This window comes from Acartia tonsa, chromosome 13 (genome assembly GCF_053477335.1).
Source record: "Acartia tonsa isolate MP-2025a chromosome 13, ASM5347733v1, whole genome shotgun sequence".
Taxonomy (NCBI): domain Eukaryota; kingdom Metazoa; phylum Arthropoda; class Copepoda; order Calanoida; family Acartiidae; genus Acartia; species Acartia tonsa.
Genome location: NC_137272.1, coordinates 46,129,013 through 46,155,990, shown reverse-complemented (window position 1 = coordinate 46,155,990; position 26,978 = coordinate 46,129,013). Strand labels below are relative to the sequence as shown.

General features: G+C 33.3%; 1 protein-coding gene across 20 annotated transcripts in view; it reads left to right on the top strand.

Moving 5' to 3' along the window:
- Nucleotides 1-26,978, top strand: part of osa (trithorax group protein osa) — a 128,125-nt gene that overhangs the window by 17,309 nt on the left and 83,838 nt on the right. For 18 of the 20 annotated variants that reach the window (XM_080145722.1, XM_080145725.1, XM_080145729.1 and 15 more), the window contains 4 exons: nucleotides 281-375; nucleotides 1,216-1,300; nucleotides 9,186-9,308; nucleotides 10,093-10,119. In XM_080145722.1, coding sequence (XP_080001848.1) covers nucleotides 281-375; nucleotides 1,216-1,300; nucleotides 9,186-9,308; nucleotides 10,093-10,119 — 330 coding nt within the window. The remainder of the gene's footprint in view (nucleotides 1-280; nucleotides 376-1,215; nucleotides 1,301-9,185; nucleotides 9,309-10,092; nucleotides 10,120-26,978) is intronic. The other 2 variants (XM_080145727.1, XM_080145716.1) reach the window with 1 other exon arrangement.

Genomic DNA, 26,978 nt, shown 5'->3' with positions numbered 1-26,978 from the left:
TCTTATTCCAAAAACCATAAAAACCTTACTATTTATAACAGGATTAAGGCAATTTAAAAAGCTTATGGCACTTTAGTGATTCCCACGGACGGACGGACATTCATACTTTATTCACACAGCTGCGCTATTTTTATTAAAGCTACACTTCTTATGAAAACTTTCGTCCTTGTTCTGTCATTTGTTAGCTAGTATTATAAATGTATTTTTTTTAAATGTCAAAAACAAAACAAAATTTTTTTGTGTCAATCGCTGCCATTCAATTAAAACTGTTATTATTTAGGTTGGTGGACGGCCCCAGTATGGCGGGTACCCACCCCAAGGCCCCCCGGGGGGCTACCCGTACGCCCCACGACAACCCTATCCTGGAGAACCAAGGTATAGTAGTTTTTAATTAAAATTGCCTCTAGGGGCACTCGGTATGTCAAAACTCCATTTTCGATTTTAGCTTTCCAAAGGAATTTTTTTATACAGATGATTTTCTTGGAAAGGATGGAGATTTCCTTCCCCATAATAGTCTAAAACCTTCCCTGTACATGTAAAAGAGAACAAAACTGGTTCAGCAGTTAGCGAGATCCTTCACTACACACACAAAAATTATGAATAAGTCTTGAATCATGAAGAGCATTCCTAAGACAATATCTTATACCCGGTACAAGTAATTCGGTATTATCCTCTTAGAAATTTTTTTTTCAATATTGAAAATTTGAGTACTCCCCCCCCCCCCCCCCCCCCGACAACGAACTATGAACCGTGGCCGCAGCGCTCGGCTCCCTAGCCTGCCTAGCCGCAGCGCTCGGCCCCCTTGCCTGCCTAGCCGCAGCGCTCGGCTCCCTAGCCTAAAACCTAACCTAACCTAAAATAGTTGTTCGTCGGTAGTCGGGGGGGGGGGGGGGGGGGGGGGTACAAAATTGAAAAAAATTGAAAAAAAATTTTCTAAGAGGATAACGCCAGTAATTCTGAACATATGCCTCTTGATGTACTGCGCCACTAGCTATATGGGGTCTGTATTAGAAAGGGTAGGGAAGGTTAGCAAAATAGTCTAAAACCATGCAAAGACTTAAAGATTAAAATAAGACAGCCTAAAACCTTCCAAGAATCTATTTGAAGCTTCCCTTAAATGAAAAACTCACTCGGTTGATTAGTTAAAGACAAAAAGCAATACTTTTTTTTCTAACATAAAAGGATTATTTTTTAATAGTGTAATATTTTTTGCAGATATCCAGGGGAACATGGACAGCACCCAGGCGGATATCCTGGTGGCCAAGGTCCGCCTCCAGCTGGCCAGCCCGGCGGTCCACAGGTACGTTGCTATTTCTGAGATTTTAACTGGCAAAACGTAGAACATAAGAGACATAGATTTAAAAAAAAGTATTTTTAAAGTTTTACAACTACAAAAAGCAAGATTTTTAAGAAGAATAGTTGTGTATAGTATTATAGTCAGCTTTCCGCGGATATTGAAATAAAAAAGTTTGAAGATTTAATTAAGTTTTGCTTGCGCGTAGAGGCCGAAGGCCTGATCTAACAAAGTTGTTATTTTTTTATGAATTTTATTATTTTAATCGTTGAAAATTGTCTATAATACGATGCAATACATGATTTTTTACTATGGCTGAGAAAAGGTTATAATCCAGTGGATTTTAACAGGTTTTGAAGCCATACTGGAAAATATTTTTCTACCATAACCATCTCTGCTTTTATAATTCTTTTATCTTTGTCTATTTAGTTCTAAGTTTTGATTTTGTTTTGTTAAAGTCTATATTATCTATACATTATTTTAATTTTTATATGTTTGGTGTTTAAAATAGAATAGAATAGAATAAAATTAATCCTTTAACCTAAAAGCTAACATTTATTTATTTTTATTTTATGCATGTATTTATAAATATACATGTCCATAATAGGGTAAAAAGACAGTTGGACAAACGTATGTACGTAAGTTAGTTGTAGAGTAGCTGAGCTATTAAAATCTAGCGCCTGCACCCTGAGCATCTAGAGGCTCTGTATTTGAAATGGTAGGATAGGAAATTATTATAGCCTTAAACCATTCTAAGACTTATATATAAAAATAAAATAGCCCACTAAAATGGAGAATTCAATCTACAGACAAAAAAATACATTACTACTTTATATGAAAAGGCAAAGCTTGATACCCAATTACTGAGTCACTAGCTTACAATTTCCACCCGGGTTTATGTTTTCTACTCCTAATAAAATAGCTCAAAATCAGCTATTTTAAAATTTAAAACATGGCCGTTTTAGAGAAAAAAACTAACACACATCAAAATTATTCTAGGCATAAAAACTAAATGCATAATGTATAGCATTTAATACCTTTTTATATATATGGTTTTTCTTAATATTATATCAGGAGAAAAGTTAAAGTAGATTATCTTAAAAATATCTTAACTAAATAAACCAACCAAACACAATTCACTGAAGTCCCCAAAGAATAAGAAAATGTTATTATAAACTAGGAACTAGTGAAATAAACAACCCTTTGTCCCCTCCATTCCTGCCAAAATGATTTTTCTAGCATATTTTTTTCTATTGAACTTACCAATTCATTTTTCTGCAAATCTCTTATATTTTCTTAGTCTAGACAGTCAGACACTAATTTTTCTTTACTTTTTTTCTGAAAACTTTTATCCTACCAAATTTGTTTTGGGTTAATAGGTATAAAAAATGCGTAATTTTATTATAAATAGTTAATTATCGCATCGTATTATAGAAAGCTTTCAGCGGATTTTAAAATGATTTAGCCAAATATTGAGAAAACGTTATTATAAAACTTTGAGGACTAGTTTAATAAATAGTCAAATGTCCCCTCCCTCCTCACTGCTTTGATTATGATGTAAATATTATGTGTATATATATATTTTTGCATTTGCCATGTTTGCTTTTGGTTTATTTATGAACTTTAAATTCAGGGATCTTAAGGGATAAGACAATGGCCAATAAACTGGTTACATCCCTAATAATGAAAATTAAAATTACTTCTTCTGTAGATTACAATAAGTGGTTGAAACTATTGGACACTAAACTTAAGGAACCAACCAATCAAAATTAATCGAGCCAACGAATAAGAAAACATGTAATAAACATCCCAATGTCCCCTTCCTCCCCGACTTTAATTCTATTTTACTGCTGTACATATAATAACACATTAGAGTTTATTTAGAATTTTGATAGACCATTCCATAAAAGTTTTATTTGAATTTTAGTTGGTTGTTTACTTCCATACTAGAAATGTCAATCAATGATTAATTTTAATCTACAAAAGGGGTAATATTGTTTATTATCAGTCTTTGCTGCACCTGGTCTAAAATGAAGCCATGCCTTTTATTGCAATAACAATTTTACTATTAGTAAATGTCAACGAATAGAACACACACACACACACATACACACATACATACACACACACATACACATACACACACATAAATACATAAGAGGATAATAAAAAGATAAATCTAATAAAAAAATAACAAATAATTTGTGTGGTTTAGACCTAAAGAAAGCGTTTAACGACTTAAATAATTTTCTCAATTTTGATCATTGGTTGGTTCATAAAGTTAATTTTCCAAACGTTTCAAACACTGATTGTAATCTACAAAAGGAATATTTTTGAGTATTGTCATTAATTTATCGGCCATTGTCTTATCCCTTTAAAATATTGCCTCTTATATTTTTAAAAGCGAAGCTTTTCTATAATTAGGGTCGGTCCGTCCGTCACAGAGAGTTAGCTCTTTTCTTTAATTTAAACAGGTTAGAATTTTGCCATCGATTCCAAACTTTGTATGATAATTCCTGTAGTAGTCAGGTACAATTTTAAAAGCGTAGCAACTCTAATCAATACTAGAAAGTCCGTACGTCCATTTGAAACATGTCGATTTTTAACTTTTTTGACAACAAATTTACTTACAATATTGTTTGTACTGATGCATTAATATTCTGCTAAGTCAGTTCTGACAATATACAAGTGTTAATGTTCGTTTGTCCATCCATTTCAGATCTTCGCTTTTATGGATGTTGTCATCCATGTTTCATATTCATTTATGCTTGTTTAAAAAAAGCATGCACTCATTTTTATTAGTTTTTTTTTATGCATAATGAACATAATTACATATTATATGCATTTCGGCTTTGTCAAGAATGCAAAATGCAGGGTGGGGGGGATATGGGGCTATTTATTATATTAGTCCCCAAAGTTTAACAATAAACATCTTTGGGAACTGGTATTGAATTTTGATTGGTGGGTTAATTAAGTTTATTGTCTAAACGTTTCAACCATTAATTGTAATCTACAGAAGGGGTAGTTTTGTGTATCATACTTGGAAATGTACATCAATTTGTCAACAATTGTCTTATCCCTTTAGATCCATGAGATATTATGCCATTAATATATTTATTTTTATTAATTTGTCTAAAGCTTAAGATCCCATTTACATTGAATCGATTTGGTTCTCTATTTTATGTAAGTGTCACATTGGTCCTGTGATGGTGTCAGGATATATCATTTTTAGATTTATGTCTTGGGGTGGTTTTAAGTTACTTTTTAGCCCATAGATTCTAGGGGCGTAGCAGCTCGAATGTAACATATCTCCAAATAACAAGGATTAACATGCCTATAAGTAGCGTAGCAACTGTAGAAAATATTATAAATAATAGTTTATTTACGTTACTAGGCTCATGAAATATTTGGAAAATATCATATGTGGTTTTTTTGCATTGAATAGAAAACCTTTTCTCGTATTCATTCGAATCCGGTGGATAGGAACCGGTTCTCATCCATACGAAAAAACTATGTCTAGCATCGTATTATATCCAGCTTTCTACGAATATAAAAATGTACAATCATAAGTTTTTTAGCCGGTATCTTCGGCACCTCGGGGCTAAAAAAAATAAGGGGGGGGGGGGTTTTAATGCAACCATCTCGTAATCAATGTATAAATTGCACTTAGAATTCGAATTTCGACCTCAAATTTTGCATGAGTAATCCTTGGTAGGTCTATTTTCCCTAAATCGAACAAAAAGTAAGAAAAGTAACGGCTGGCAGCTGGCGGCTCAGCCGTTTAGCCGTTTTTTGCCTAATTTCAGGGCAAATTCATCATTAATTACGTAGGAATCAACTTTTTAAAACATATTTTTGGTTTAATTCATGTTAAATGATAGCAATAACCATTTTTAAAATCTCTTGTACCAGCTGCTAAACGGCTAGAACCGGCTGAAAACGGCTGGGAGCTGCCAAGAATATGAATAGTTGATAGGGCATGTGACATGTCTAGGGGTAGATTTTTATGGTTGCTGAGCTCAAAAATACTACCAAAAATAGTGGCAGCTCAATCATATGACAGCTGGATAAGGCCGCTGCTGAGCTGGGAGCTGCCAAGAGTTGAATGTGTAGATAGGGCTTGTGACATGTCTAGGGGTAGGTTTTTATGGTTGCTGAGCTCAAAAATGCTACCAAAAATAGTGGCAGCCCATCAATATGGCAGCTGGGTAACACCTGCAGCTCAGCTGGTAGCGGCCAAGAGTAGAATGGGTAGATAGGGCTTGTGACATGTCTAGGGGTAGGTTTTTATGGGTGCTGAGCTCAAAAATGCTATCAAAAATAGTGGCAGCTCATCCATATGGCAGCTGGGTAAAAGCTACAGCTCAGCTGGGAGCGGCCAAGAGTAGAATGAGTAGATAGGGCTTTTGACGTGTCTGGGGGTAGGTTTTTAGGGGTGCTGAGCTCATAAATACTATTAAAAATAGTGGCGGCCCATCCACATGGCAGCTGGGTAAAAGCTAGAGCTCAGCTGGGAGCGGCCAAGAGTAGAATGAGTACATAGCGCCTGTGAGGTGTCTAGGGATAGGTTTTATTGGGTGCTGAGCTCAAAAATACTACCAAAAATAGTGGCCGCCTATCAATATGGCAGCTGGGTAACAGCTGCAGCTCAGCTGGTAGCGGCCAAGAGTAGAATGGGTAGATAGGGCTTGTGACATGTCTAGGGGTAGGTTTTTATGGGTGCTGAGCTCAAAATGCTATCAAAAATAGTGGCGGCCCATTCACATGGCAGCTGGGTAAAAGCTACAGCTCAGCTGGGAGCGGCCAAGAGTAGAATGAGTTCATAGGGCTTATGACGTGTTTAGGGGTAGGTTTTCATGGGTGCTGAGCTCAAGAATACTACTAAAAAAAGTGGCCGCCCATCCATATTGCAGCTGTGTAACAGCTAAGCTTAGCAGTAAGCCGTTATTTAAAACTCATTGACTATTGGGACTATTGAAGGATAACCAAATATTGAATATTTCAGTATAAATACACTATTGTCATTTTATATTATTAATAACAACACCTTATCAATGTATTGATTTAGTTGTAAAACGGCTGAAATTGGCTGAGAACAGTTACCAACAGATAAAAGTAAACAAGTAAAGACATAGCTTGTGATGTGTCAAAGAGGTGTAAGTTTTTATAGGTGCCAAGCTCATTAATACTCCCAAAATTAGAAAAGCCCATCCAAATGGCAGCATGGTAAGGGCTGCTGCTCAGCTGTAGCTGTTACCCAGCTGCCAAATAGACAGGCCCGAACTTTTATTGGTAGTATTTTAGAGCTCAACACCCATAAAAACCTACCCCTAGACACGTCACATGCTATGTACTTTTGGCTATTGTTAGCTTTTCTCAGCCGTTTTTTGGTAGTTTTCAGCTCTTGAAACAGTGAAATCTAGTAATTAAAAAGAGTTATTAGTAATATATCCATGAAAAAAAGGTAAAATGTTAATAGGGAGAAGTTTAATTCCACTGAAATAATCAATTTTTTAAGCCTCAAAAAACAGCTGAGCTGTGGCCATTACCCAGCTGCCATATAGAAGGGACGGCACTAATTTTTGTGCTCAGCGTCCATTAAAACCTACCCCTAGACACATCAGAAGCCCTATCTACTCATCTACTTTTGGCCGCTCCCAGCTAAGCTGCAGCTGTTACCCAGCTGCCATATGGATGGGCGGCCACTATTTTTGGTAGTATTTTTGAGCTAAGCAACTATAAAAGCCTACCCCTAGACACGTCACAAGCCCCATCTACTCATTCTACTATTGGCCCCTCCTAGCTGAGCTGTAGCTGTTACCCAGCTGCCATGTGGATGGGCCGCCACTATTTTTGGTAGTATTTTTGAGCTCAGCACTCCGAAAACCTACCCCTAGACACGTCACAAGTCCTATCTACTTATTCTACTCTTGGCCGCTCCAAGGTGAGCTGCGGCCGTTACCCAGCTGCCATATGGATGGGCGGCCACTATTTTTGGTAGTAGTATTTAGCTTAGCACCCCTAAAAACCTACCCCTTGACACGTCACAAGCCCTATCTACTCATTCTAATCTTGTCCGCTCCCAGCTGAGCTGCAGATGTTACCCAGCTGCCATATGGATGGGCTGCCACTACTTTTAGTAGCATTTTTGAGTTTAGCACCCCTAAAAACCTACCCCTAGACATGTCACAAGCCCTATGTACTCATTCTACTCTTGGCCGCTCCAAGGTGAGCTGCAGCTGTTACCCAGCTGCCATATGGATGGGCGGCCACTATTTTTGGTAGTATTTTTGAGCCTAGCACCCCTAAAAACCTACCCCTAGACACGTCACAAGCCCTATCTACACATTCAACTCTTGGCAGCTCCCAGCTCAGCAGGGCCGTTACCCAGCTGCCATTTGATTGAGCTGCCACTATTTTTGGTAGTATTTTTGAGCTCAGCACCCATAAAAACCTACCATTAGACACGTTACAAGCCCTATCTACTCATTCTACTCTTGGCCGCTACCAGCTGAGCTGCAGCTGTTACCCAGCTGCCATATGGATGGGCTGCCACTATTTTTGGTAGCATTTTTGAGCTCAGCAACCATAAAAACCTACTCCTAGACATGTCACATGCCCTATCAACTCTTCATACTCTTGGCAGCTCCCAGCCGTTTTAGCCGGTTCTAGCCGTTTAGCAGCTGGTACTAGAAATTAAAAAAATGGTTATTGCTATCATTTAACATGAATTAAACCAAAAATATGTTTTAAAAAGTTGATTCCTACGTAATTAATGATGAATTTGCCCTGAAATTAGGCAAAAAAAGGCTAAACGGCTGAGCCGCCAGCTGCCAGCCGTTACTTTTCCAACTTTTTGTTCGATTTAGGGAAAATAGACCTACCAAGGATTACTCATGCAAAATTTGAGATCGAAATTCGAATTCTAAGTGCCATTTATACATTGATTACGAGATGGTTGCATTAAAAACCCCCCCCTTTTAATCTCATAATTGTACACTCTATATCCGCGGAAATACGATGCGAGAAATAACTATTAATGTACAGTAATTTTGTATCAATTTGTATAGTATTTGTTAATTTTGTTTGGTGTTATTTTTTGTTTTGTTTTAATGGATATAGAACATGTGGATATTGTGACAGGGTCAATACGTTTCTCCATGGTCATAAGGGGGATGGGAGTTATATTAGCCAGCTGGGAGAAATATTTACTCAGGGTATGCAAGAATCTTACACTATATCCACGTTAAGTATATCCATTTTTTGTTTTGTAGCTTTGCTTTACTAACCCCGGGTTCCAAGGATTATTTAATCAAAGGATAGAAAATGGGACAGGGAGGGAATGGACATTGGACTGTTTATTACACTAGTGCAAAAGTCTTATATTATAACGATTTCTTATTTGTTGGGGACTTTTATTGAATTTTGATTGGTTTGTTCATTTAGTTGAGTGTCCAAACTAATTGTAATCTACTGTAGAAGAAATTTTTAGAAGTTATCATCATTGGGGATGTACATCAATTTATCGGTCTTTGTCTTATCCCTTTAGATCCATGGATATGGCCCCTGAAGATTTTTAGGGGGTTTAACACCACCCCATGCCATATTCCACTTAGATAATAACTTTTTTTTAACTTGAATAATTCAATTTTAAATTTTCTTTCCTTGATGAAGCTTTTAAAGTGCCTATACAAAAATGACGTCATAAAATACTTATGACCAATTATAGGCCAATACACATAAAAAATTACGAATTGCAGGCCAGTATACATTTTAATTGACCAATGGTAAGCCAGTATGACGTCATTTTTAAATGCACTAAAACCTCTGTCTTTGATGAATAATCCTTGGTCCTCCAAGCACCCCCTTACAATTTTTTTGTTGTGTCCAGGATGGGCGCCCCGCAAACAGCGCCTCGCCAGGGCCGGGGGGCGGTCCACCCCCCCTGCCGGGGAAGCATGAGGGACCCCCCGCTAGCACCTGGATGCCCCCCGTACAACAGCATAAGCGGAAGGTACCATTACCCATTTTTATTTTAATGGGGCGGCATTTCATCAAATTTTTGAGTTTTTCTTCTGTTTTAAAGTCTTCACGAAAAAAACAGAAATGCCGCCCCCAATTTTTTTTAATTTTACACCTATGCATGGTCTATTTTGTTTTGGGGATTAAGGGATAAGACAATGGACGATAAACTTTTTCCTTACACTAATTTTTACATAAAAGTGGTAGATGGATTAATTTTCCTTTGTTATTTACCCATGAAGCTGAGGGGACATTATGCTGTTTATTACGCTAGTCCACAAAGTCTTTTAATAACGTTTTTTTATTCGTTGGATTAACAACTTAAAGGGCTTTATTAATTTTGATTTGTTGGTTCATTAAGTTGAATAATATACTGAAGGGGTAATTTTGTGTATCATCATAGGGAATGTACATCAATTTGTCGGCCATTGTCTTACCCCTTTAGATCCCTGCCTCTTATCAACTTATTATTTTTTAACCCATTTAGATTTAGTTATTACTAATTTGTCTCGAAATTGTAGCATAATTAAAATATTTTACTAACTAGCGGTTACGCCCCTAGAGGCCTCTAGCGACACTTAAGGTGGGGAGAGGGGGGGGCGATTTATCTTTGGAGGGTGGGACCCTCCCCCAAAAAGTTTAAAGAAGAACTATATTGGTTCAGCGGTTATAAATATCCTTTTATACATACAGACACAAATCCTGTTACTTTTAGATTAAGGATAAAGAATAAAATAATTTAATATAAAATATTAATTTTGTTATTTTAATTTCAGGGACAATCTTCTAACAGTTTAGATACGGTAAGGCATTTTTTCTCTTTTATTCAAAATTCCAAAACATTTTTTTTATGATACCTTTTCTTCTCTTTAAGCTAAAAAAAGCATTTAGTGCTTTTAGTATCGAATTTTATTTGGTTGGTTGAAACCGGTAATGCCCAAACTACACACACACACACAACTCCAGTCCAATGTCGATATAATGCAAACAGCAAAGATTAACAGGGGCATAACCAGGGATTTAAAGGGATAAGACAATGATCGATAAATTAATGTACATTCCATTTCCCAAATATCTTAGTGGTTGAAAATTTGAACACTCAACTTTATTAATCAACCAATCCCCATAGTTGTTAAGCCAACGAATAATAAAACGTTATCATAGGACTTTGTGGACTTGTATAATAAACATCCCATTGTCCCCTCTCTCTATATGGGGTACAACCAACACTTTCAAGTTTATTATTTTGCTCTAGTGTTGGGTAATAAATCAACACTTGCTTGTGCTAGCAATGGATATATTATACACGTGGATATTATGACAGGGGAAATTTTGTTGTCAATTTAGGTTGCTTATATAGTCCTCATTTATTTGTCAATTCGTTTCTTTAGGGGAGGGGATGGAGTATCATATATGTTAGCAAGCTAGGAGAAACATTTTATCAGGGTATGCTTAAATCTCTCACAATATCCATATATTCTATATCCATTGGTTGCTAGGTATCTGTTGACATATTCTCTTAGTGGGGGGGGGGGGGGGGGTATGCAAAATTTCAGGAAAAAAGAGATATGTTAATAACGTCAAAACAAAGTTATCGCATATGTCTGTTTTTTACACTAGTCCCCAAAGTCTTAACGTTTGCTTAACAACCTTGGGGATTTTTAATAAAGGGTTAGTTTCACGAAATGCATTTGAACTTAATTTAGTGAACCGCATATTTTATCCTGGTTAAATGGTTAAACTACATTTATATGGCATATATTTGAAAAAATTTCAATTTTCTACCACATAGTTTTTGAAATATCAAGACTTGAAAATCGTCTTTTTAAATTGCATATATCACAAAAAGACAATTTTCAGGTCTTGATATTTTAAAAACTACGTGGTAGAAAATTGAATTTATTTCAAATATATGCTATTTAAATGTAGTTTACCCCATTAACTAAAAAAAAATATGCGGTTCACTAAATTAAGTTCAAATGCATTTCGTGAAACTACCCCTTTGCATTAGTTGGTCCAAATGTTTCAACCACTATTGTAATCTACAGAAGGGGTAATTTTGTGTATCATCATTGGGGATGTACATCAATTTTAACGGCCATTGTCTTATCCCATTAGATCCCTGACAAAATGAAATTATTGAGGAGGGATGTCAATTTATCTTCCATAGACCTATCTTTTTTTCCCTGGCTTTGTGCAGACTTTTTAGATATTCAGTACAAAGACATTAACACACATACACACTCACACACATACATACATACATACATACATACACACACACACACACACAAACACACACACACACACACACACACACACACACACACACACTGAAAAAACACATTAACAGACAAAAGGAAATGCCATTTGTTGAGAGCGCATCTTTTTCTATAGACATTTTTTTAGGGTGAGTCGATTTTTTTGTCTGACATATAGAGCATTGATTATTTTTAACATTTAATCATTCTAAAGGGAGAAGACAATAGCTGATGAATTGATGTACATCCCAAATGATTTCCCCTTCTGTAGAATACAAATAGTGGTTGAAACGTTTTGACACTGAATTTGATAAATCAATCAATCAAATCAAGTCCTCAAAGTTGTTCAGTCAAATTATAAGAAAACGTTATTACAAAGGACAAATGTAATAAACAGCCTAATGTTCCTTCCCTCCTTGCATTTAATAGATTGTATTTTGGATATTTATACTGATATTTGAATAGGTTAAGCTTTCTATCTTAAAAAGTGGCTACGAAATTAAGCTTTATGGGGTTATAGAATAGATAAAATAACATAACCTTATTTCTTCAATGGCAGCCGAGAAAAATACGATTTTTCCAATGACATACAAATAGACAACGTAAGTAGATTTTATAAGCCTATAAAAATCTATGAGGATGGAAAAATAATATTATGAATGAATCTCCCCTAAATAATATTCGCGTTGTTGTTTACTTTTAATTTTTAACCAGAGTCAGATAGATAGATACATTTTGTAGGGAGGGAGGGGACATTGGGCTGTTTATTACACTAGTCCCCAAAGTTTTATAATAATGATAGACTGACAAATTATGTTGAAGAGTAGCTTGCCAAAATATACACAAAATTACCCCTTCTGTAGCGTAAGATGATGGATTGGACACTAAACTTAATGAACCAACCAATCAAAATTTTTAATAATATTATGAATGAATCTCCCCCTAAATAATATTCACCTTGTTGTTTACTTTCAATTTTTAACCAAGATAGTTTTTGTAGGGGGGGAGGGGACATTGGGCTGTTTATTACACTAGTCCCCAAAGTTTTGTAATATTAATAGACTGACAAATTAAGTTAAAGAGTAGCTTTGCTAAAATATACGCAAATTTATGGTACACAAAAGTACATAAGGCAGAATTTTGTTAACAATATTTTGAGGAAAGACATATTTATTGTTCCCCATTCCTTGAATTATTTTTGTTGACTAAAAATATACCTATGTTAGTCCATAAATATTTAAAACTCAAAATATTTTTTTTTCGGTGCCATTATGTCTAGAGTTTCTTATTTTTTGACATCATTTAAAAATTTAAATAACAGGGATCTTAAGGGATAAGACAATGGACGATGGATTGATGTACATCCCCAATGATGATACACAAAATTATCCCTTATGTATATTGAGGTTAAGATCTAAAGATAAAATAAAATAGCAAAGCTTTACTAAAATAAAAAGCTTAACATTTAAAGTAGTTAGTGAGATCATATGAAACAAATATCTTCAAAAAGGATTATTTGATTTAAATAAGAAAAACTCTAATATGATTATATTATATTTATTAAATAAAAAGAGAGATCGCGGTTTATTAAATACAATATAATTTTTGTTACTAAGAGAAAATTAAGATTTAAAAGGTTTCTTCGATATATTTTTGGACACTTAATTAAGGGGTTCAGGGAGGGAGGGGACATTGGGATGTTTATTACACTAGTCCCCAAAGTTTTATAATAACGTTTTCATATTTAACTTTAATGGCTTTTATTGAACTTTGAAGTTCGTTTCATTAAGTAGTGTGTCTAAAGCACTAATTGTAATCTACAGAAGGGGTAATTATGTGTATTATCATTAAGGAATTACATTTACTTATCGGTCATTGTCTTATCCCTTTAGATCCCTGATAGCCTTATCAACTCCTCTTTATCTTTAATGTTAGTGGTGACACAGGGAATAGAGAATAAGACAATAGAAGATAGATTTATGTACATCACAAAAATCACCCCTTTGGTAGAATATAATTAGTGGTTTAAACGTTTGGACACTGAACTTAAAGAACCAACCAATCAAAACTCAATAAAAGCCAACAAATAAAAAAAACATTATTATAAAACTTTGGGGACTAGTTCAATAAACAGCCCAATGTCCCCTCCCTCCCTGCATATATCAAATACTCACACACACACACACACACACACACACACACACACACATGACTAGCTACATGGTAATATACTTAGATAGATGTCATGTCACATTTGCGGCTTTTTAGTTTTTGGGAGGAGCGTAGCTTCTCTTTACTTCTAGGAGGGGAGGGGACATTGGCCTTTTTATTTCACAAATTCTTCGTTGCTTTAATAACTACGCCCCTAGAAGCCTCTAGGGGCACTTAAGGTAGGACAAGGAAAAGTCGACCTCATCCCATTTTAAATTTGAGTTTCAAAAAAGTAAAAAAATATTTTTTTGTGGGGGGGAGGGGGGTGAAGACACCTTCCCCAAAAATAGTTCAAAACCTTCACAGGACCTATAAGAAGCTTCGCTGTAAAGGAGAACAATATCGGTTCAGCGGCTAGCGAGATCCTTCGGGACAGACAAAAAACGTTTATTACTTTATATAATAGGATGGGTCATGTATTGAATTTTGATTGGTTGTTTTATTAAGATACGTGTCTAAACTTTTCAATCACGAATTATAATCTGTAGAAGGGTAATTTTGTCTTTTACACATTTCATTCGAGATATAGATTAATTTATCGGCCATTGTAAGCTAGAGATCTTAAGGGGTAAGACAATGGACGATAAAATTATGTATATTTCCAATGGTGTTAAACAAAATTACCCCTTGAGTTAAAAATGTTTAGCTTTTAGGACTTTTTAAACAATTTAAACTGTTACTTTCTTGATGTATATCTTTTTTTATAATGATAACTTGTTTTTTGGAAAAGTATGTACTTGTTTCTCGTAGGTTTCTAAGTTCTAACCACAATTTACCTTTTAATGTATACAACATTCTCTAAAAAGAAAAAAAAGATTTAAAATAAAATAAAACAAGGATGACAACATTTATAAAAAAAGCAAAGTTAAGAAACGAGAAAATGATTTATTTAACATATAGGTCATATTGGGTGTTTATTACGCTAGTCCCCAAAGTTTTATTATCACATTTTCTTATCAGTTGGCCTAATAAATTTGGAGACTTTTATTGAATTTTAAATGGTTTGTCCAAATAGTTTAGTGTCCAGACGTTTCAACCACTAATTTAATCTATAAAAGTGGTAATTTTGTGTATCATCATTGGGATGTACATCAATTTATCGGCTATTGTCTTATCCCCGTAGATCCCTGGAAATATTCACACAAAAAATCAGCCGTTTATCTCCAATAGCAGCTAAGTAAATCACATTTTCTAAAAAAAACGTTTTAAAGGACGAACATAAAATTAGCTTCGCTAATAAAAACATTTTATATTATTTTGTTATCAAAATTAAAATATAACATTGAAAAATTTGATAAAAGCTTTATTAAAATATTTATTAGGAAAATACGCAATTTTAAGTTCTTTGAATTAGGATTATTTTATTTTAAATTGATAAAATAATATTCAAAGAATTATATAAATTAAAATTCTTTTTAAATATTACAAAATTACGGGTGAAAAATACATGTATACATTAGATTAAAGAACATATTTTTTTCCAAATGTGTATTTCACAAAATTTAGACAGAAACAACATAACAAATTTTAGTATGTTTGGTGATACCAATTGTGATTTTAATCAAAAACGACATAATAACAGGAACATCCTTATTCAATCCTTTCTTGAAAAATATAATATGCATGATTTAGCAAATAAACTAAATATTGAACCAGGCTATACCTGGAGGGGTACGAAGCAAAGAATTAATTCTTATTCATATATTGATCATTTTTATACAAATATGGATTTTTTTAACTTTATTGAATTTTCTTACAATTCTTTCTCTGATCATAAATCAATGAGAATTGGAAACAAGAAAAAATTTAAATATTCAGCACCAAAATGGCAAGGGTATCTATTTAATAATAAGGATTTTATTAATTTAATGAAAGAAGAAACATCTAAATTTCTAATTGAAAATGCAGATCCTATTTCTTTTAAAATTAGCAGTCACAATTATAGTAATAATTTTGGGTTAATAGATAATGATTTTACATATGTAAGCTCAGAACATCAAAATAGCACAGTTTTATTTGATTTAATAAATCATCTCAAAAAAGCGCATGATAGATTTTTTTCTAAATTAAAGTTCAAATCTTATAACAAGACTAAAGAATTTGACAAACAAATTAATTTGCTTTATGATATGATTGATTCAAATATAAATTGTGGCCAGGCTAGTAAGGAAATCAATCGGCTTATACAACAACAGCAAGAATATTTTAAAATGCTTGTTCAAACCAATTCTGAAACTTTTCAAATGAGAGCCCTCTTACTAGATGGTTTACCAAACAACTTTACTTATAAAAACTTTAGAAACTCAAAAAAACAATGTTCAAACTTGCTGGTTGATAATGAATTGATTGATTGTCCAAAGAAAATAGCCAACATTTTTGGTGATTTGCATGCACAACTAGTGTGCCCAAATGTTATGCCTAATTCGAATTTAGATGAATTACTTAATTTTTTTGATTTAAAGCTTGATAATATGTATCCTAAAATTAAGCATTTAACGAATCCATATTCAACAACAGGTGAATTTAGAAAAGTAATCAAGAGCATGAAGTCAAATAGCATGCCTGGTCCAACTTCACAACCAACACAATTATTTGCTTTCTTGCTTGATAATTTACCTAAATTCACCACTAAAGCTTTTAACAACATGTATGATATTGATTTGGATAATTCTAGTTTATCATTTGTTAAGGAAAGAAATATTACATATATTCCCAAACCAGGACTTGATCCAACAATACCTGGAAACCGCCGCCCTATTGCACAAATGGAAAATGTTTTGAAAATTCTTGATAAAGCAATTAATAAAAAAGTTACTCCTTTACTTTCTAAAATTTGTCATTCTGACCAATATGGATTTATACCTAAGCGTCATATGGCCAATGCCACTATTTCTATTGTAAGCATAATAAATCATATAAAAGCGCACAACTACAATAGCCAACTTATATTTTTTGATCTACAACGTGCATATGATAAGGCATTACATTGTGTATCAAATACTATAATTAAACATATTTTTCCAGAAGGCAATTTTGCAAAATCTTGGATCTCTCTTACAAATGGCGGAAGCTTTAAAATTGTTGTAAAAGGAAACTCATCTAAGAAATATAAAAATAAAATTGGTTTCTCTCAAGGGGCACCTTCAAGTGGAAGTTTATTTGATATTTACAACCACATATTTTATTGTTGTTTAACAAGTCCTAAAATTAAAAACCTAACTTTGAAGTTGGATGGAAAACCATTTGATCCAATTTTTTTTGCTGACGATGGCTTTAATGCCTTTCAATTAAAATCAAATGAAGACATACAATTGGTTTCCAACTCACTTCAAAAATTAGAGTCAACAGTAAAAATCAAAATCAACTTTCAAAAAACTAAAATTCTCACAAATGGGGAGTGTCCTCTTAACATATCAATTCTAGGGACTAAATGTGATATAGTAAAACATTTAGGGGTATATTTATCTTTTAATTTGACTCAAGCAGCAGATTATACATATGAACAGTTATTTGAAAAACTTAACACAAAATCTAAAAAATTTGCATTTTTTTGCAGTGATAATGTTTTCAAACGTAGAAATATTACTTTCTCCTTAATGAACACCATGGCTTTTCATATTTTTAGAATTTATGCTCCTAATCAAAAGCAAATAAAAAAACTTTGGAAAATAACAGCAAAATTTCTTTGGTCTTCAAAAAGCAATGAAGGCAACAATTCTTATAGATACAAGGTTGCAAAAAATAGAATAGAGATGGATTTTTCTCACGGTGGGCTAAATATGTTGCTACCATCTCAACAATCATTTATTATTTGGTTTAATGCTTTTTTAAATTTAATCAAGCACGCCCATCTTTTTCCAAACTCAAATATTGCAAGACTTTTGTCTCACAAACATGTACCAATAAGTAGTATTTTTGATAACCTTGGATCTGAAATCTTTCATAATTATATTAAAAATTTTAGAACCTTTTATCCATTAGAAAGTGGACTAATGTTTAGAAAAGCCAAAGGATTTTTAGTACTTTTAGAAAAGCATAGAGAAACCTTTCTTCATTCAAATATTACTTCATCTGTTTGGGCAAAAAATGTCAAATTTAACAATGTTGATATAATGGAACTAAACGAGCATGGACTAAACACCATTGCATCAATTCTTGATTTCATCAAAATACAGCACAAAGTTTTATATCGGCCATTGTTAAATTCTGCCATTAAAGAAAATCTTACTGAGAAACCAGTTTTATTAAAACTACAAAAAGTGGTGGAAAATATGTGTAGTGGTTTTGAATTTAATAACTTAATCTGTTTAACTGAATCAAAACAAAAGTTTGTTTTGAAGCCTATCATAAAGCTTTTTGAAAACTCTCCCAGAATATATACCTTTTATTTTAAAAAAACAAACAAAGAATTATTGCAAGATCAATTTGTCCCCCCTTCATTTAAAACTAGAAAAATGGATAAAAAATACAATCCAGAATTTGAGGTTTTCAAAAATAGCTTTAATAAAATTCTGTCGCTTCCTATTGTTTTATACTATAAAAGTTTTCTGTTTGAACAATTTAACCGTACTCTTATAAGTAGAAGCAAATTGTATGAAATGAAATTATTGGATAATAATCTTTGCTTGAAATGTAACGTAAAAGCAGACACTGATCATTCAATTATGGAATGCTACTTCCCTAGTTATTTTACGCATTGTCTCGCATTATTTCTTGATAATTACTACAATGATGGTAAACCAGATTTTATGTTTTTGAAAGAAAACTTTTATCTGTTCAATATACATTTTCCTGTATATCAAAATGATGAATATATTCAAATTAGTATTTTAACACTTATAGCAAAAGACAGATCATTAAAAATAAGCAAGGATGAACAAATATTGAAATTCAGCGATTTTAATTGTTTTGCTCAGACAATGTTTATTGCTCAATTTGCTTCTAAAATTCTCAATAACACTGGAATTAATAGTAACTTAATTGATAAATTTATTGATTATTTGATGCTCAGTAAAAATAATGTCCACTTATTTCGCATTAGTTAGATATTATAATTTACAATATTGTATTATCATAACATGATAATTATATCAAATATTAAATGTGTTTAATTTGTTTCATTGAAATAAATTTTAAAACAACAACAACAACTTAAATATTTTTAAAGAAAACTACGGTTTTAAAAAAAAATAAAGAAACAAGTATGACAACAACCAAAAATCTAAGCTTAATAGATAAGACCGTCATACAAACGAAAATTATCAAATATAAAAGTTGGGAGATTTAAATTCTGAATTATACCTAAATAATACAGAAATCATATTGTAAAGTATCAAACAGTTATGACAATTTTAACACAAGAGTGAGAGGGGACAATGGGCTATATATTACACAAGTTCCCAAAGTTTTATAAAAACGTTTTCTTTTTCTTAGGCTCAACAACTATGGGGACTTTGAATGAATTTGATTGGTTGGTTTATTAAATTGAGTGTCCATACGTTTCAACCACTAATTGTAATGTACAGAAGGGGTTATTTTGTGTTTTAAATTGTATTAAACCAGGGTGCCGGAGCCGTATAATTTTGATGCGGCTCCGGCTCCAGCTCCGGCTCCGGCTCCAGCTCCGGCTCCGGCTCCTACCTTAAAATTAATATATAAATTTTTTTTCATTATTGAATTTGATAAAATAAAATAAATATTACTTTAAAAAATCATTTTTAGCTAGTCCGGAGCCGGAGCCGTTTTTAACGAAAAATACAGCTCCGGATCCGGCTCCACCAAAAATGTTGCTGCTCCTGGCTCCGGCTCCGGTTCCAGAACACTGTATTAAACTGTTACAGTAATCATCATGCACAGTTTCAAATAGTTAGGACTATTCTAACATGCCTAACCTTAATAACGGAACAACCCAGAAAGTAGATATGCTTCGTTTTAAAAAATTTTTTTATTCATTTTTCCGTACAATCTTTGTCTACTTTTAGAACCGATGTTTGTTTACATTAAAAAAAGTGTAGGGTTAAAAATATATTTAGTTGTGCAATCATAGACGCCCATGAGTGGGAGTAAAGGGTGATTCCCCCCCTCCCAAATAAAAAGCTTGGATGTCCCTGTGTGCAATCATACTCGCAGTGTTTGTTTACATTAAATAAGTGAAGGGCTAAAAATATACAGTATGACCCTCGAAAAAGTATTTTTAAGCATCTGCAGCCCTTATTTCTCAATGAATTATTAAAAAATGCATATGTCCTTGTTCTCCATAGTATTCCACGTAAGTAGATATAAAAATATTTTTTTTACCTCCATTAACACCGGAGATTTTTAGAGCTAAAGTTTTCAAAAAGTGACTGAGAAAAAGAATTTTTTTTTGTTTCTCTTATTTTTTGGATGGTTATATTATGTTTTTCTGGCAACTGAATAATGAGACACAAAGAAAAACAAGTTAACTAAATATTTTTTTTTATTCCACCAAAAAATATAAATTTTTAATGGCAAAAAATACTACTGAATGTATTGGTTATTTGCAAATTTTAGGTTATTTATTAACCCTTATTTATAGAAAAGGATTAATTATGACAGTTGCTCCGCCTACTTTTCTGACATCTCAATTATTTAATAGGGGGTAAATTAAGCTTTTTAGACTAAAAAATCATTATGTTTTATTTTTATTTTCTTTCTAACTTTTTTGTTATTAAATTTAGGATTGTGAAACAAAAACAATTTTCCTGCTATATTCATAGAGATTTATTTGGTTCTTTAATCTTAAACAATTTTGCCTAATAAGTAAGTTTTTCAAAATATCATTAAACTAAAAAGACTCAAAAAATATGTGTAAAAAAATGCTTTTTTCTCAAAAACTAAATTTTTTATTTCATTTTTGTATAAAGTTTCTGCTAGTAACAAAAATAAAAGGATTTCTAGCTTAATTTTGCTAAAAAAGTCGTTTCATGTTAAAAGTTACTTTTTCCTCAGTCACTTTTTCAAAACTTTAGCACTAAAAATCTCCGGTGTTAATGGAGGTAAAAAAAATATTTTTATATCTACTTACGTGGAATACTATGGAGAACAAGGACATATGCATTTTTTAATAATTCATTGAGAAATAAGGGCTGCAGATGCTTAAAAATACTTTTTCGAGGGTCATACTGTATTTAGATATGCAATCACATCAGTGTTTCATATTAATACAAAGAAGCAATCCTTAGATAATGTATGTGTGTGTCTGTACCATAAGATCTTGCTAACAGTTGGTCTGATATGGTTCTCCTTTAATATTCTTATAGGTCCGGGAATTGTTTAAACATATTTGGGGGGAGGATATCTCAACCCTCCCAAGAGAAATCTATCCCCTTCCATTTAAAAAAAATCTTTTCAGTCTTAGGAGTGACCGTTCCCTCCCCCTCATTTTAAGTGTGCCTAGAGGACTCTTGGGGCGTAACTACTCGTAACATATAAATAAGTGAAGATCCTAATTTTAAGTGTCAAACTCACAAATGAAAAAGGAGTTTGCGGAAGTGAATGCGCCCCCTTTATTTAGAGTGTTAACTAGGGTTGGGCCGGATAGTTTTTTGGCCGGATACCGGATATCCGGCCGATTTCAAATGCCGAATATCCGGTATCCGGCCGGATATCCGGCCAACGCCGGATATCCGGCCAAATTGCCGGATATCCGGCCGGATAACCGGCCAAATTAGTGGCGTCTTATTATACAAAACTGGCGGCTATGCCCTTAGAGGCCTCTAGGGGCACTTGAGGGGGGGGGGAGTTTGATAACCATTTTTTTATTTCAGATTTAAGAAAGAAAGAAAAATTTAGGGGGGGCTGACGCCCCCTTATTTTTATATTTAGTTTAAAAATTGAATAAAAATATTTTTTTTTTGGGTAGGGGGTATTTTTTTTTTCTAGGGGCGATTTCTCTTGTGAGAGTGGTGGTACCCTTCCCCAAAATAGTTATAAACCTTCCCAGGGCCTATGAAAAGCTACCCTGTACCGATCGGTTCAGCGGTTAGCGAGATCCTTCAGTACAGACAAACAGATAGACATCCTGTTACTTCATTATAAGGATTCAGGTTAAACCTTAAAAATTATGTAACTTTAAAATAATCTTTCTTCTAAGCAATTAATCTAATAAACTATTACTACCCTCAATCTGTAATATTATATTAACCCCTTTTGGAGGATGGACGGTAAGGTGGCATTTAATGCATGCACCCCCCCCCCGCATTTTCTGTGTATAAAAGGCTATAACTAAATGACTTTCGAAATAACTGAGAGTTAGAATTTTTTGAATACCTCCTTCCTGGCGGGCACAGGATGCTAGCAAACCTGGCAAGGTCATTTAGGTAAAAAGTAAAAACATTTTTTTTTACTTAAACAAAGCATTTCATGTTATCAAATACTTAAATATTCTATAGTTGTACATCCTCATATGAAATATAGGTGTTCAAGTCGATTTCAGGTTCCAGGTATAGTCCTGCAAGTCCTGAACCTCCAGGTCTCCAGAAATCTTTAAACGGTTCCTGTGACAGCAATTTTTGACTTCAAATTTTAAACTTAGGCATTTTATATGTCTTCATGACATATAACAATTTCATAAAATATGTTGCTGTTTACCTCCCGACCGCCAGTTTGAGGCTGGCAGCTACCAAGTACTGCTGCCCCCGCCAAAATTTATGTTTTGAGATTTCTAATATAAAATTTAAGTAAAGATAAGTTTGTCCTTGTTTATTATTCACTGTTAATTACGTTCCTAGAGGCCTCTAGGGGCACTTTGAAGAGAAGGAAGTAGACAAACCCCCATTTTCAATCTTAGATTTAACAAGGATGACAACATCCATAAAAGCGAAGCTCTGAAACGGTAGGACAAACGGATATTAACACTTGTATAATATCAGAACTGAATAATCAGAATGCGAATGTATAAGAGTCAAAGCAAAATTGTAAGTAAATTTGTTGAAAAACTGCTTAATACAGGATAATGATTATGAACATACTTACATTTTAGGACTTGATTATAGGGTTGTTTCGCTTAAAATATTGTACTTTGTTGTCCCAGGAATCAGTATACCAAAAATCAGACCAATCAGATAATTAGGTCACATACAAATTTGTTGTTAAAAATGTAAAAAAATCAACATGTTTAAAATGGACGTACGGACATTATGGTAATGATTATAGAGTTGCTACGCTTTCTAACTCGTACCTAACTATTACAGGAATCACCATGCAAAATTTGAAATCGATAGGACAATTCTAACATGCCTAAATTAACGAAAAAAGCTATTAAAAAAAGTAAAAAAATCAACATGTTTAAAATAGACGTACGGACATTTTGGTAATGATTATAGAGTTGCTACGCTTTCTAAATCGTACCTAACTACTAAAGGAATCACCATGCAAAATTTGAAATCGATAGGACAATTCTAACATGTCTAAATTAACGAAAAAAGCTATCCGTGACGGACGGACGGACGTACGGACGGACGGACCGACCCTAATTATAGAAAAGCTTCGCTTTTAAAAAGAAAGTCACCTAAAAAAGACACAGACATGCATTATCTTATGTAACGCAATTGATATTTATATTAGAAAAGTAGAGCTTAAATAATTAAAATTAACCACTTAAATATAATAGGTAGTAGTTAGTGCAAATGTTTCCCCATTAGTTACTTAAACAAACCAGGGGGGGGGGGGGGGGAATTAGTATTTAGAGAAAAAAAGGAAGAAAAACAAGGATGACAACATCCACAAATGCAAAAAATCATAGTACCTTTTTGTTCTAGGAATCATAACTAAGTATAAAGGCGTCAGTTAGTGCAAATGTTTCCCCATTAGTTACTAAAACAAACCAACGATAAATTTGAGGGATCATAAGGGATAAGACAATGGTTGATGAATTGATTTACATCCCCAATGATTAAACACAAAATAATCCCTTTTGTAGATAACAGCTAAAACGTTTGAACATTCAACTTAGAGAACCAACCAATCAAAATTCATTAAAAGTCCCCGTCTCATCCCTTTCCCTTAGATCCCTGATTTTTGCTTTTTTATACTTATTCAGTGCAAGTACAATCATATAGTTTGTGTTTGTATTGCTTCAAGTCTGTTTATCCCGCCCACCCACCCCAAAAAATACATATATATTTAGTCCTTTAGCTTTACTACAAACTGTCCTTCTGTAACCTTTTATAATGGAGAGGCGGGTATGGGAGGGGGTATCCTCATTATTTTAAAACGATACAAGTTATATAATTTAATGTGGGGGATTTTCTCTAGGTGTGATTTCTCTTAGGCTGTGAAGGTATCCTCCCTTTGATAGATAAAAACCCTCCTAAAGCTATAATGAGGAGAACCATATCGGTTTGGCGGTTAGTGAGATCATTCACATTAAAAAAAACGACACAGACATCCTGATATTTTTAGTGGACAAAAAGAAGTCGAAAGGATACTTATTCAAGAATCTGAAAGATATGCATTTGCATACAAATCTTTGATGTAAAAACGTGGATAGCATAATCTAGTCTAGCCGAGGATTTATTATAACTTCATAATAGAGATATTATAGAGTCCATTTAGTATGCTAGAATGCTTTTAGATTTGTTTTAATTCCATTGTCCTTGCCCTTATATATTTCCACGGGGCAATTAAAGGAATCTCTCTTTTAGTTAATACAAGGAGGAAGGGGACATTGGGCTGTTTATTACACTATGTCCCCAAGGTGTAATAATAACTTTTTCTTATTCGTGGGCTTAACTTCGTTGTTGAATTTTGATTGGTTATTTCATTAAGTTGAGTGTCTAAACGTTTCAACCACTATTTGTAATCTACAGAAGTGGTAATTTTGTGTATCATCATTGGAGAAAATCTTATCCCTTTAGATCCTTGTGTTTATAGCATTCATATATCAGTTTAAATCACATTAATTAGGATAATTAAGTCTTTACAAAATCTTACACATACATACAGACACACACATACACATACATACACACACACACACACACACACACACACACACACACACACACATAAACAGACATACATACACACACATAAATGCATGAATCAAAGAGGACAAAATATTAATGGATATTGCATTTAAAATGAGAAATTATCTGTAAAATCTTAACCCAAGAAATTTAAGACATTTCGAATACATTAAACACTTTATTTAAGTCTAAAGTACACTAATTAATTGATTTTTAATTAGTTCATTAGCTCCATGAAGGGAAAAGCCAATCCTAATATTTATCCCCTATATATTTATAGTCAGGATTTAGCCCATAAGAATTGGAAGAAGGTTGATTTAGCTTTCATTATCCTCTCCCTCCCTAGGTATTGCTAGAACCATTGCTAGTCTTATATGCAGGGATCCAAAGGGATAAGACAATGGCCTATAAATTGATGATACATAAAAATAACCATTCTGTAGATAACAATTAGTAGTTTAAACGTTTGGACGATCAACTTAATTAATCAACCAATCAAAATGCAATAAATGTACCCAACGTTATTACTTTGGGGACTAGTGTAATATATAGCCAAATGTTCCCTCCCTCCTTGCTTATGTGTCATATTAATAGATCCATTGCAAGACTAATGTGTCATATGGTATTTCCTTAGCCTATGAATATCTTATATAAATATAGCCTAAAGCTGTAGAAAGGGGGGGGGATAATCTGTTTTGTGTCTTTCTAGTAGCGAAGCTACTCTATAATTCACTTTGTCCGTCCGTCTCTGTAATATTATGGAGGAAAATGTGATTTTCTCGGCTTCTATTTAAGATAGATTGCAATTTTTTTATCATTTTTTCTTGATTACTAATAACAGTATAGGCAAGAAAATTTAATTATTTCACATTACTCATGTTTTTTTTCTTTCTCAGGTAAGTTCAGTAAATGTTAAGTTGTCTGTTTGTAAGTAAACTTATTACAGGATTTTTAGAATGCTACATCCATGGTTATTATATTTTGATGTCATTATGATCAAGGCTTAAAAAGTTCAGTCTATAAACTTGTTTATGTCATTAGTTGAAAAGTTTTTGTGGCTGTGTGTTTGTGTGTGTGTGTATGTGTGTGTGTATGTGTGTATGAGTGAAAAGTTTAAAATTTGACAGCACTTTCTATGTCAAGTGGAAAATGATTTTATGTGTGTGTGTGTTTGATATATGCAGAGAGGTAGGGGACATTTTGATGTTTATTACACTAGTCCCCAAAGTTTCATAATAATGTTTTCTTATTCGTTTGCTCAACAACTTATTACTCAATTTTATTAATTTGTTGTTTGAGTGTTTAAATGTTTCAACCACTAATTTTAATCTACCGAAGGGGTAATTTTGTTTATCATCGTTGGGGATATACATAAATTCATCGGCCATTGTCTTATCCCTTTAGATCCCTGGCTATATATGGGATTCAATGATAAGAATAAGTTGAAGTTGAAATATAAATCCAGTTACTTAATCTTCAGGAAAAGGATAATTGCAATTAAATTTAATCTACACCCCACTCCCCCTAAGGCTTTTATCAAGCAAGGGTATAATTTTACATATTAAATTTTGGGCTAACATTCATTTTTCGTCCATTACCCCTCTCTGGTACTGTTGTAATTCTTTAAGATGAATCTTATAATAGATTGTAATATATAGACATTTATTCTTTAAAACAAGGATGACATCATCCTAAAAAAGCGAAGTATGTATATTTAAACAGAGGAATTAATAGGGTGATTTATATAAAAGTAACAGGATGTTTGTTTGTCTTTAGCTTAAGATCTCGTGAATCGCTGAACTTAAATGGTTTTCCTTTACAGTGAAGCTTCTTATAGGTCAAGGGAAGGTTTATAACTATTTTGGGGGAGAGTACCTTTAACCTCCTAAGATAAATTCCCCATAGCATCGTATTATAGACAGCATACCTTGGATATTTAGATGAAAATTCATAAGATTTCAACCAATTGTTAGACTCGAGGTGCCGAAGGCCCCGGCTAGCAAAACTGGTATTAATTTTATGATTTTTATTTCAATATTTGTGGAAAAATGTCTGTAATACGATGCTATTTATGATTTTTCATTATGGATGAGAACCGGTTATAATCTAAATCCAGTGGAAATTAATAAAGCCATTCTGGAAAAATATTATGCAATTTATTTTTCATAATACTTGTTTTAATAAAGTTTATTGATGTCATCT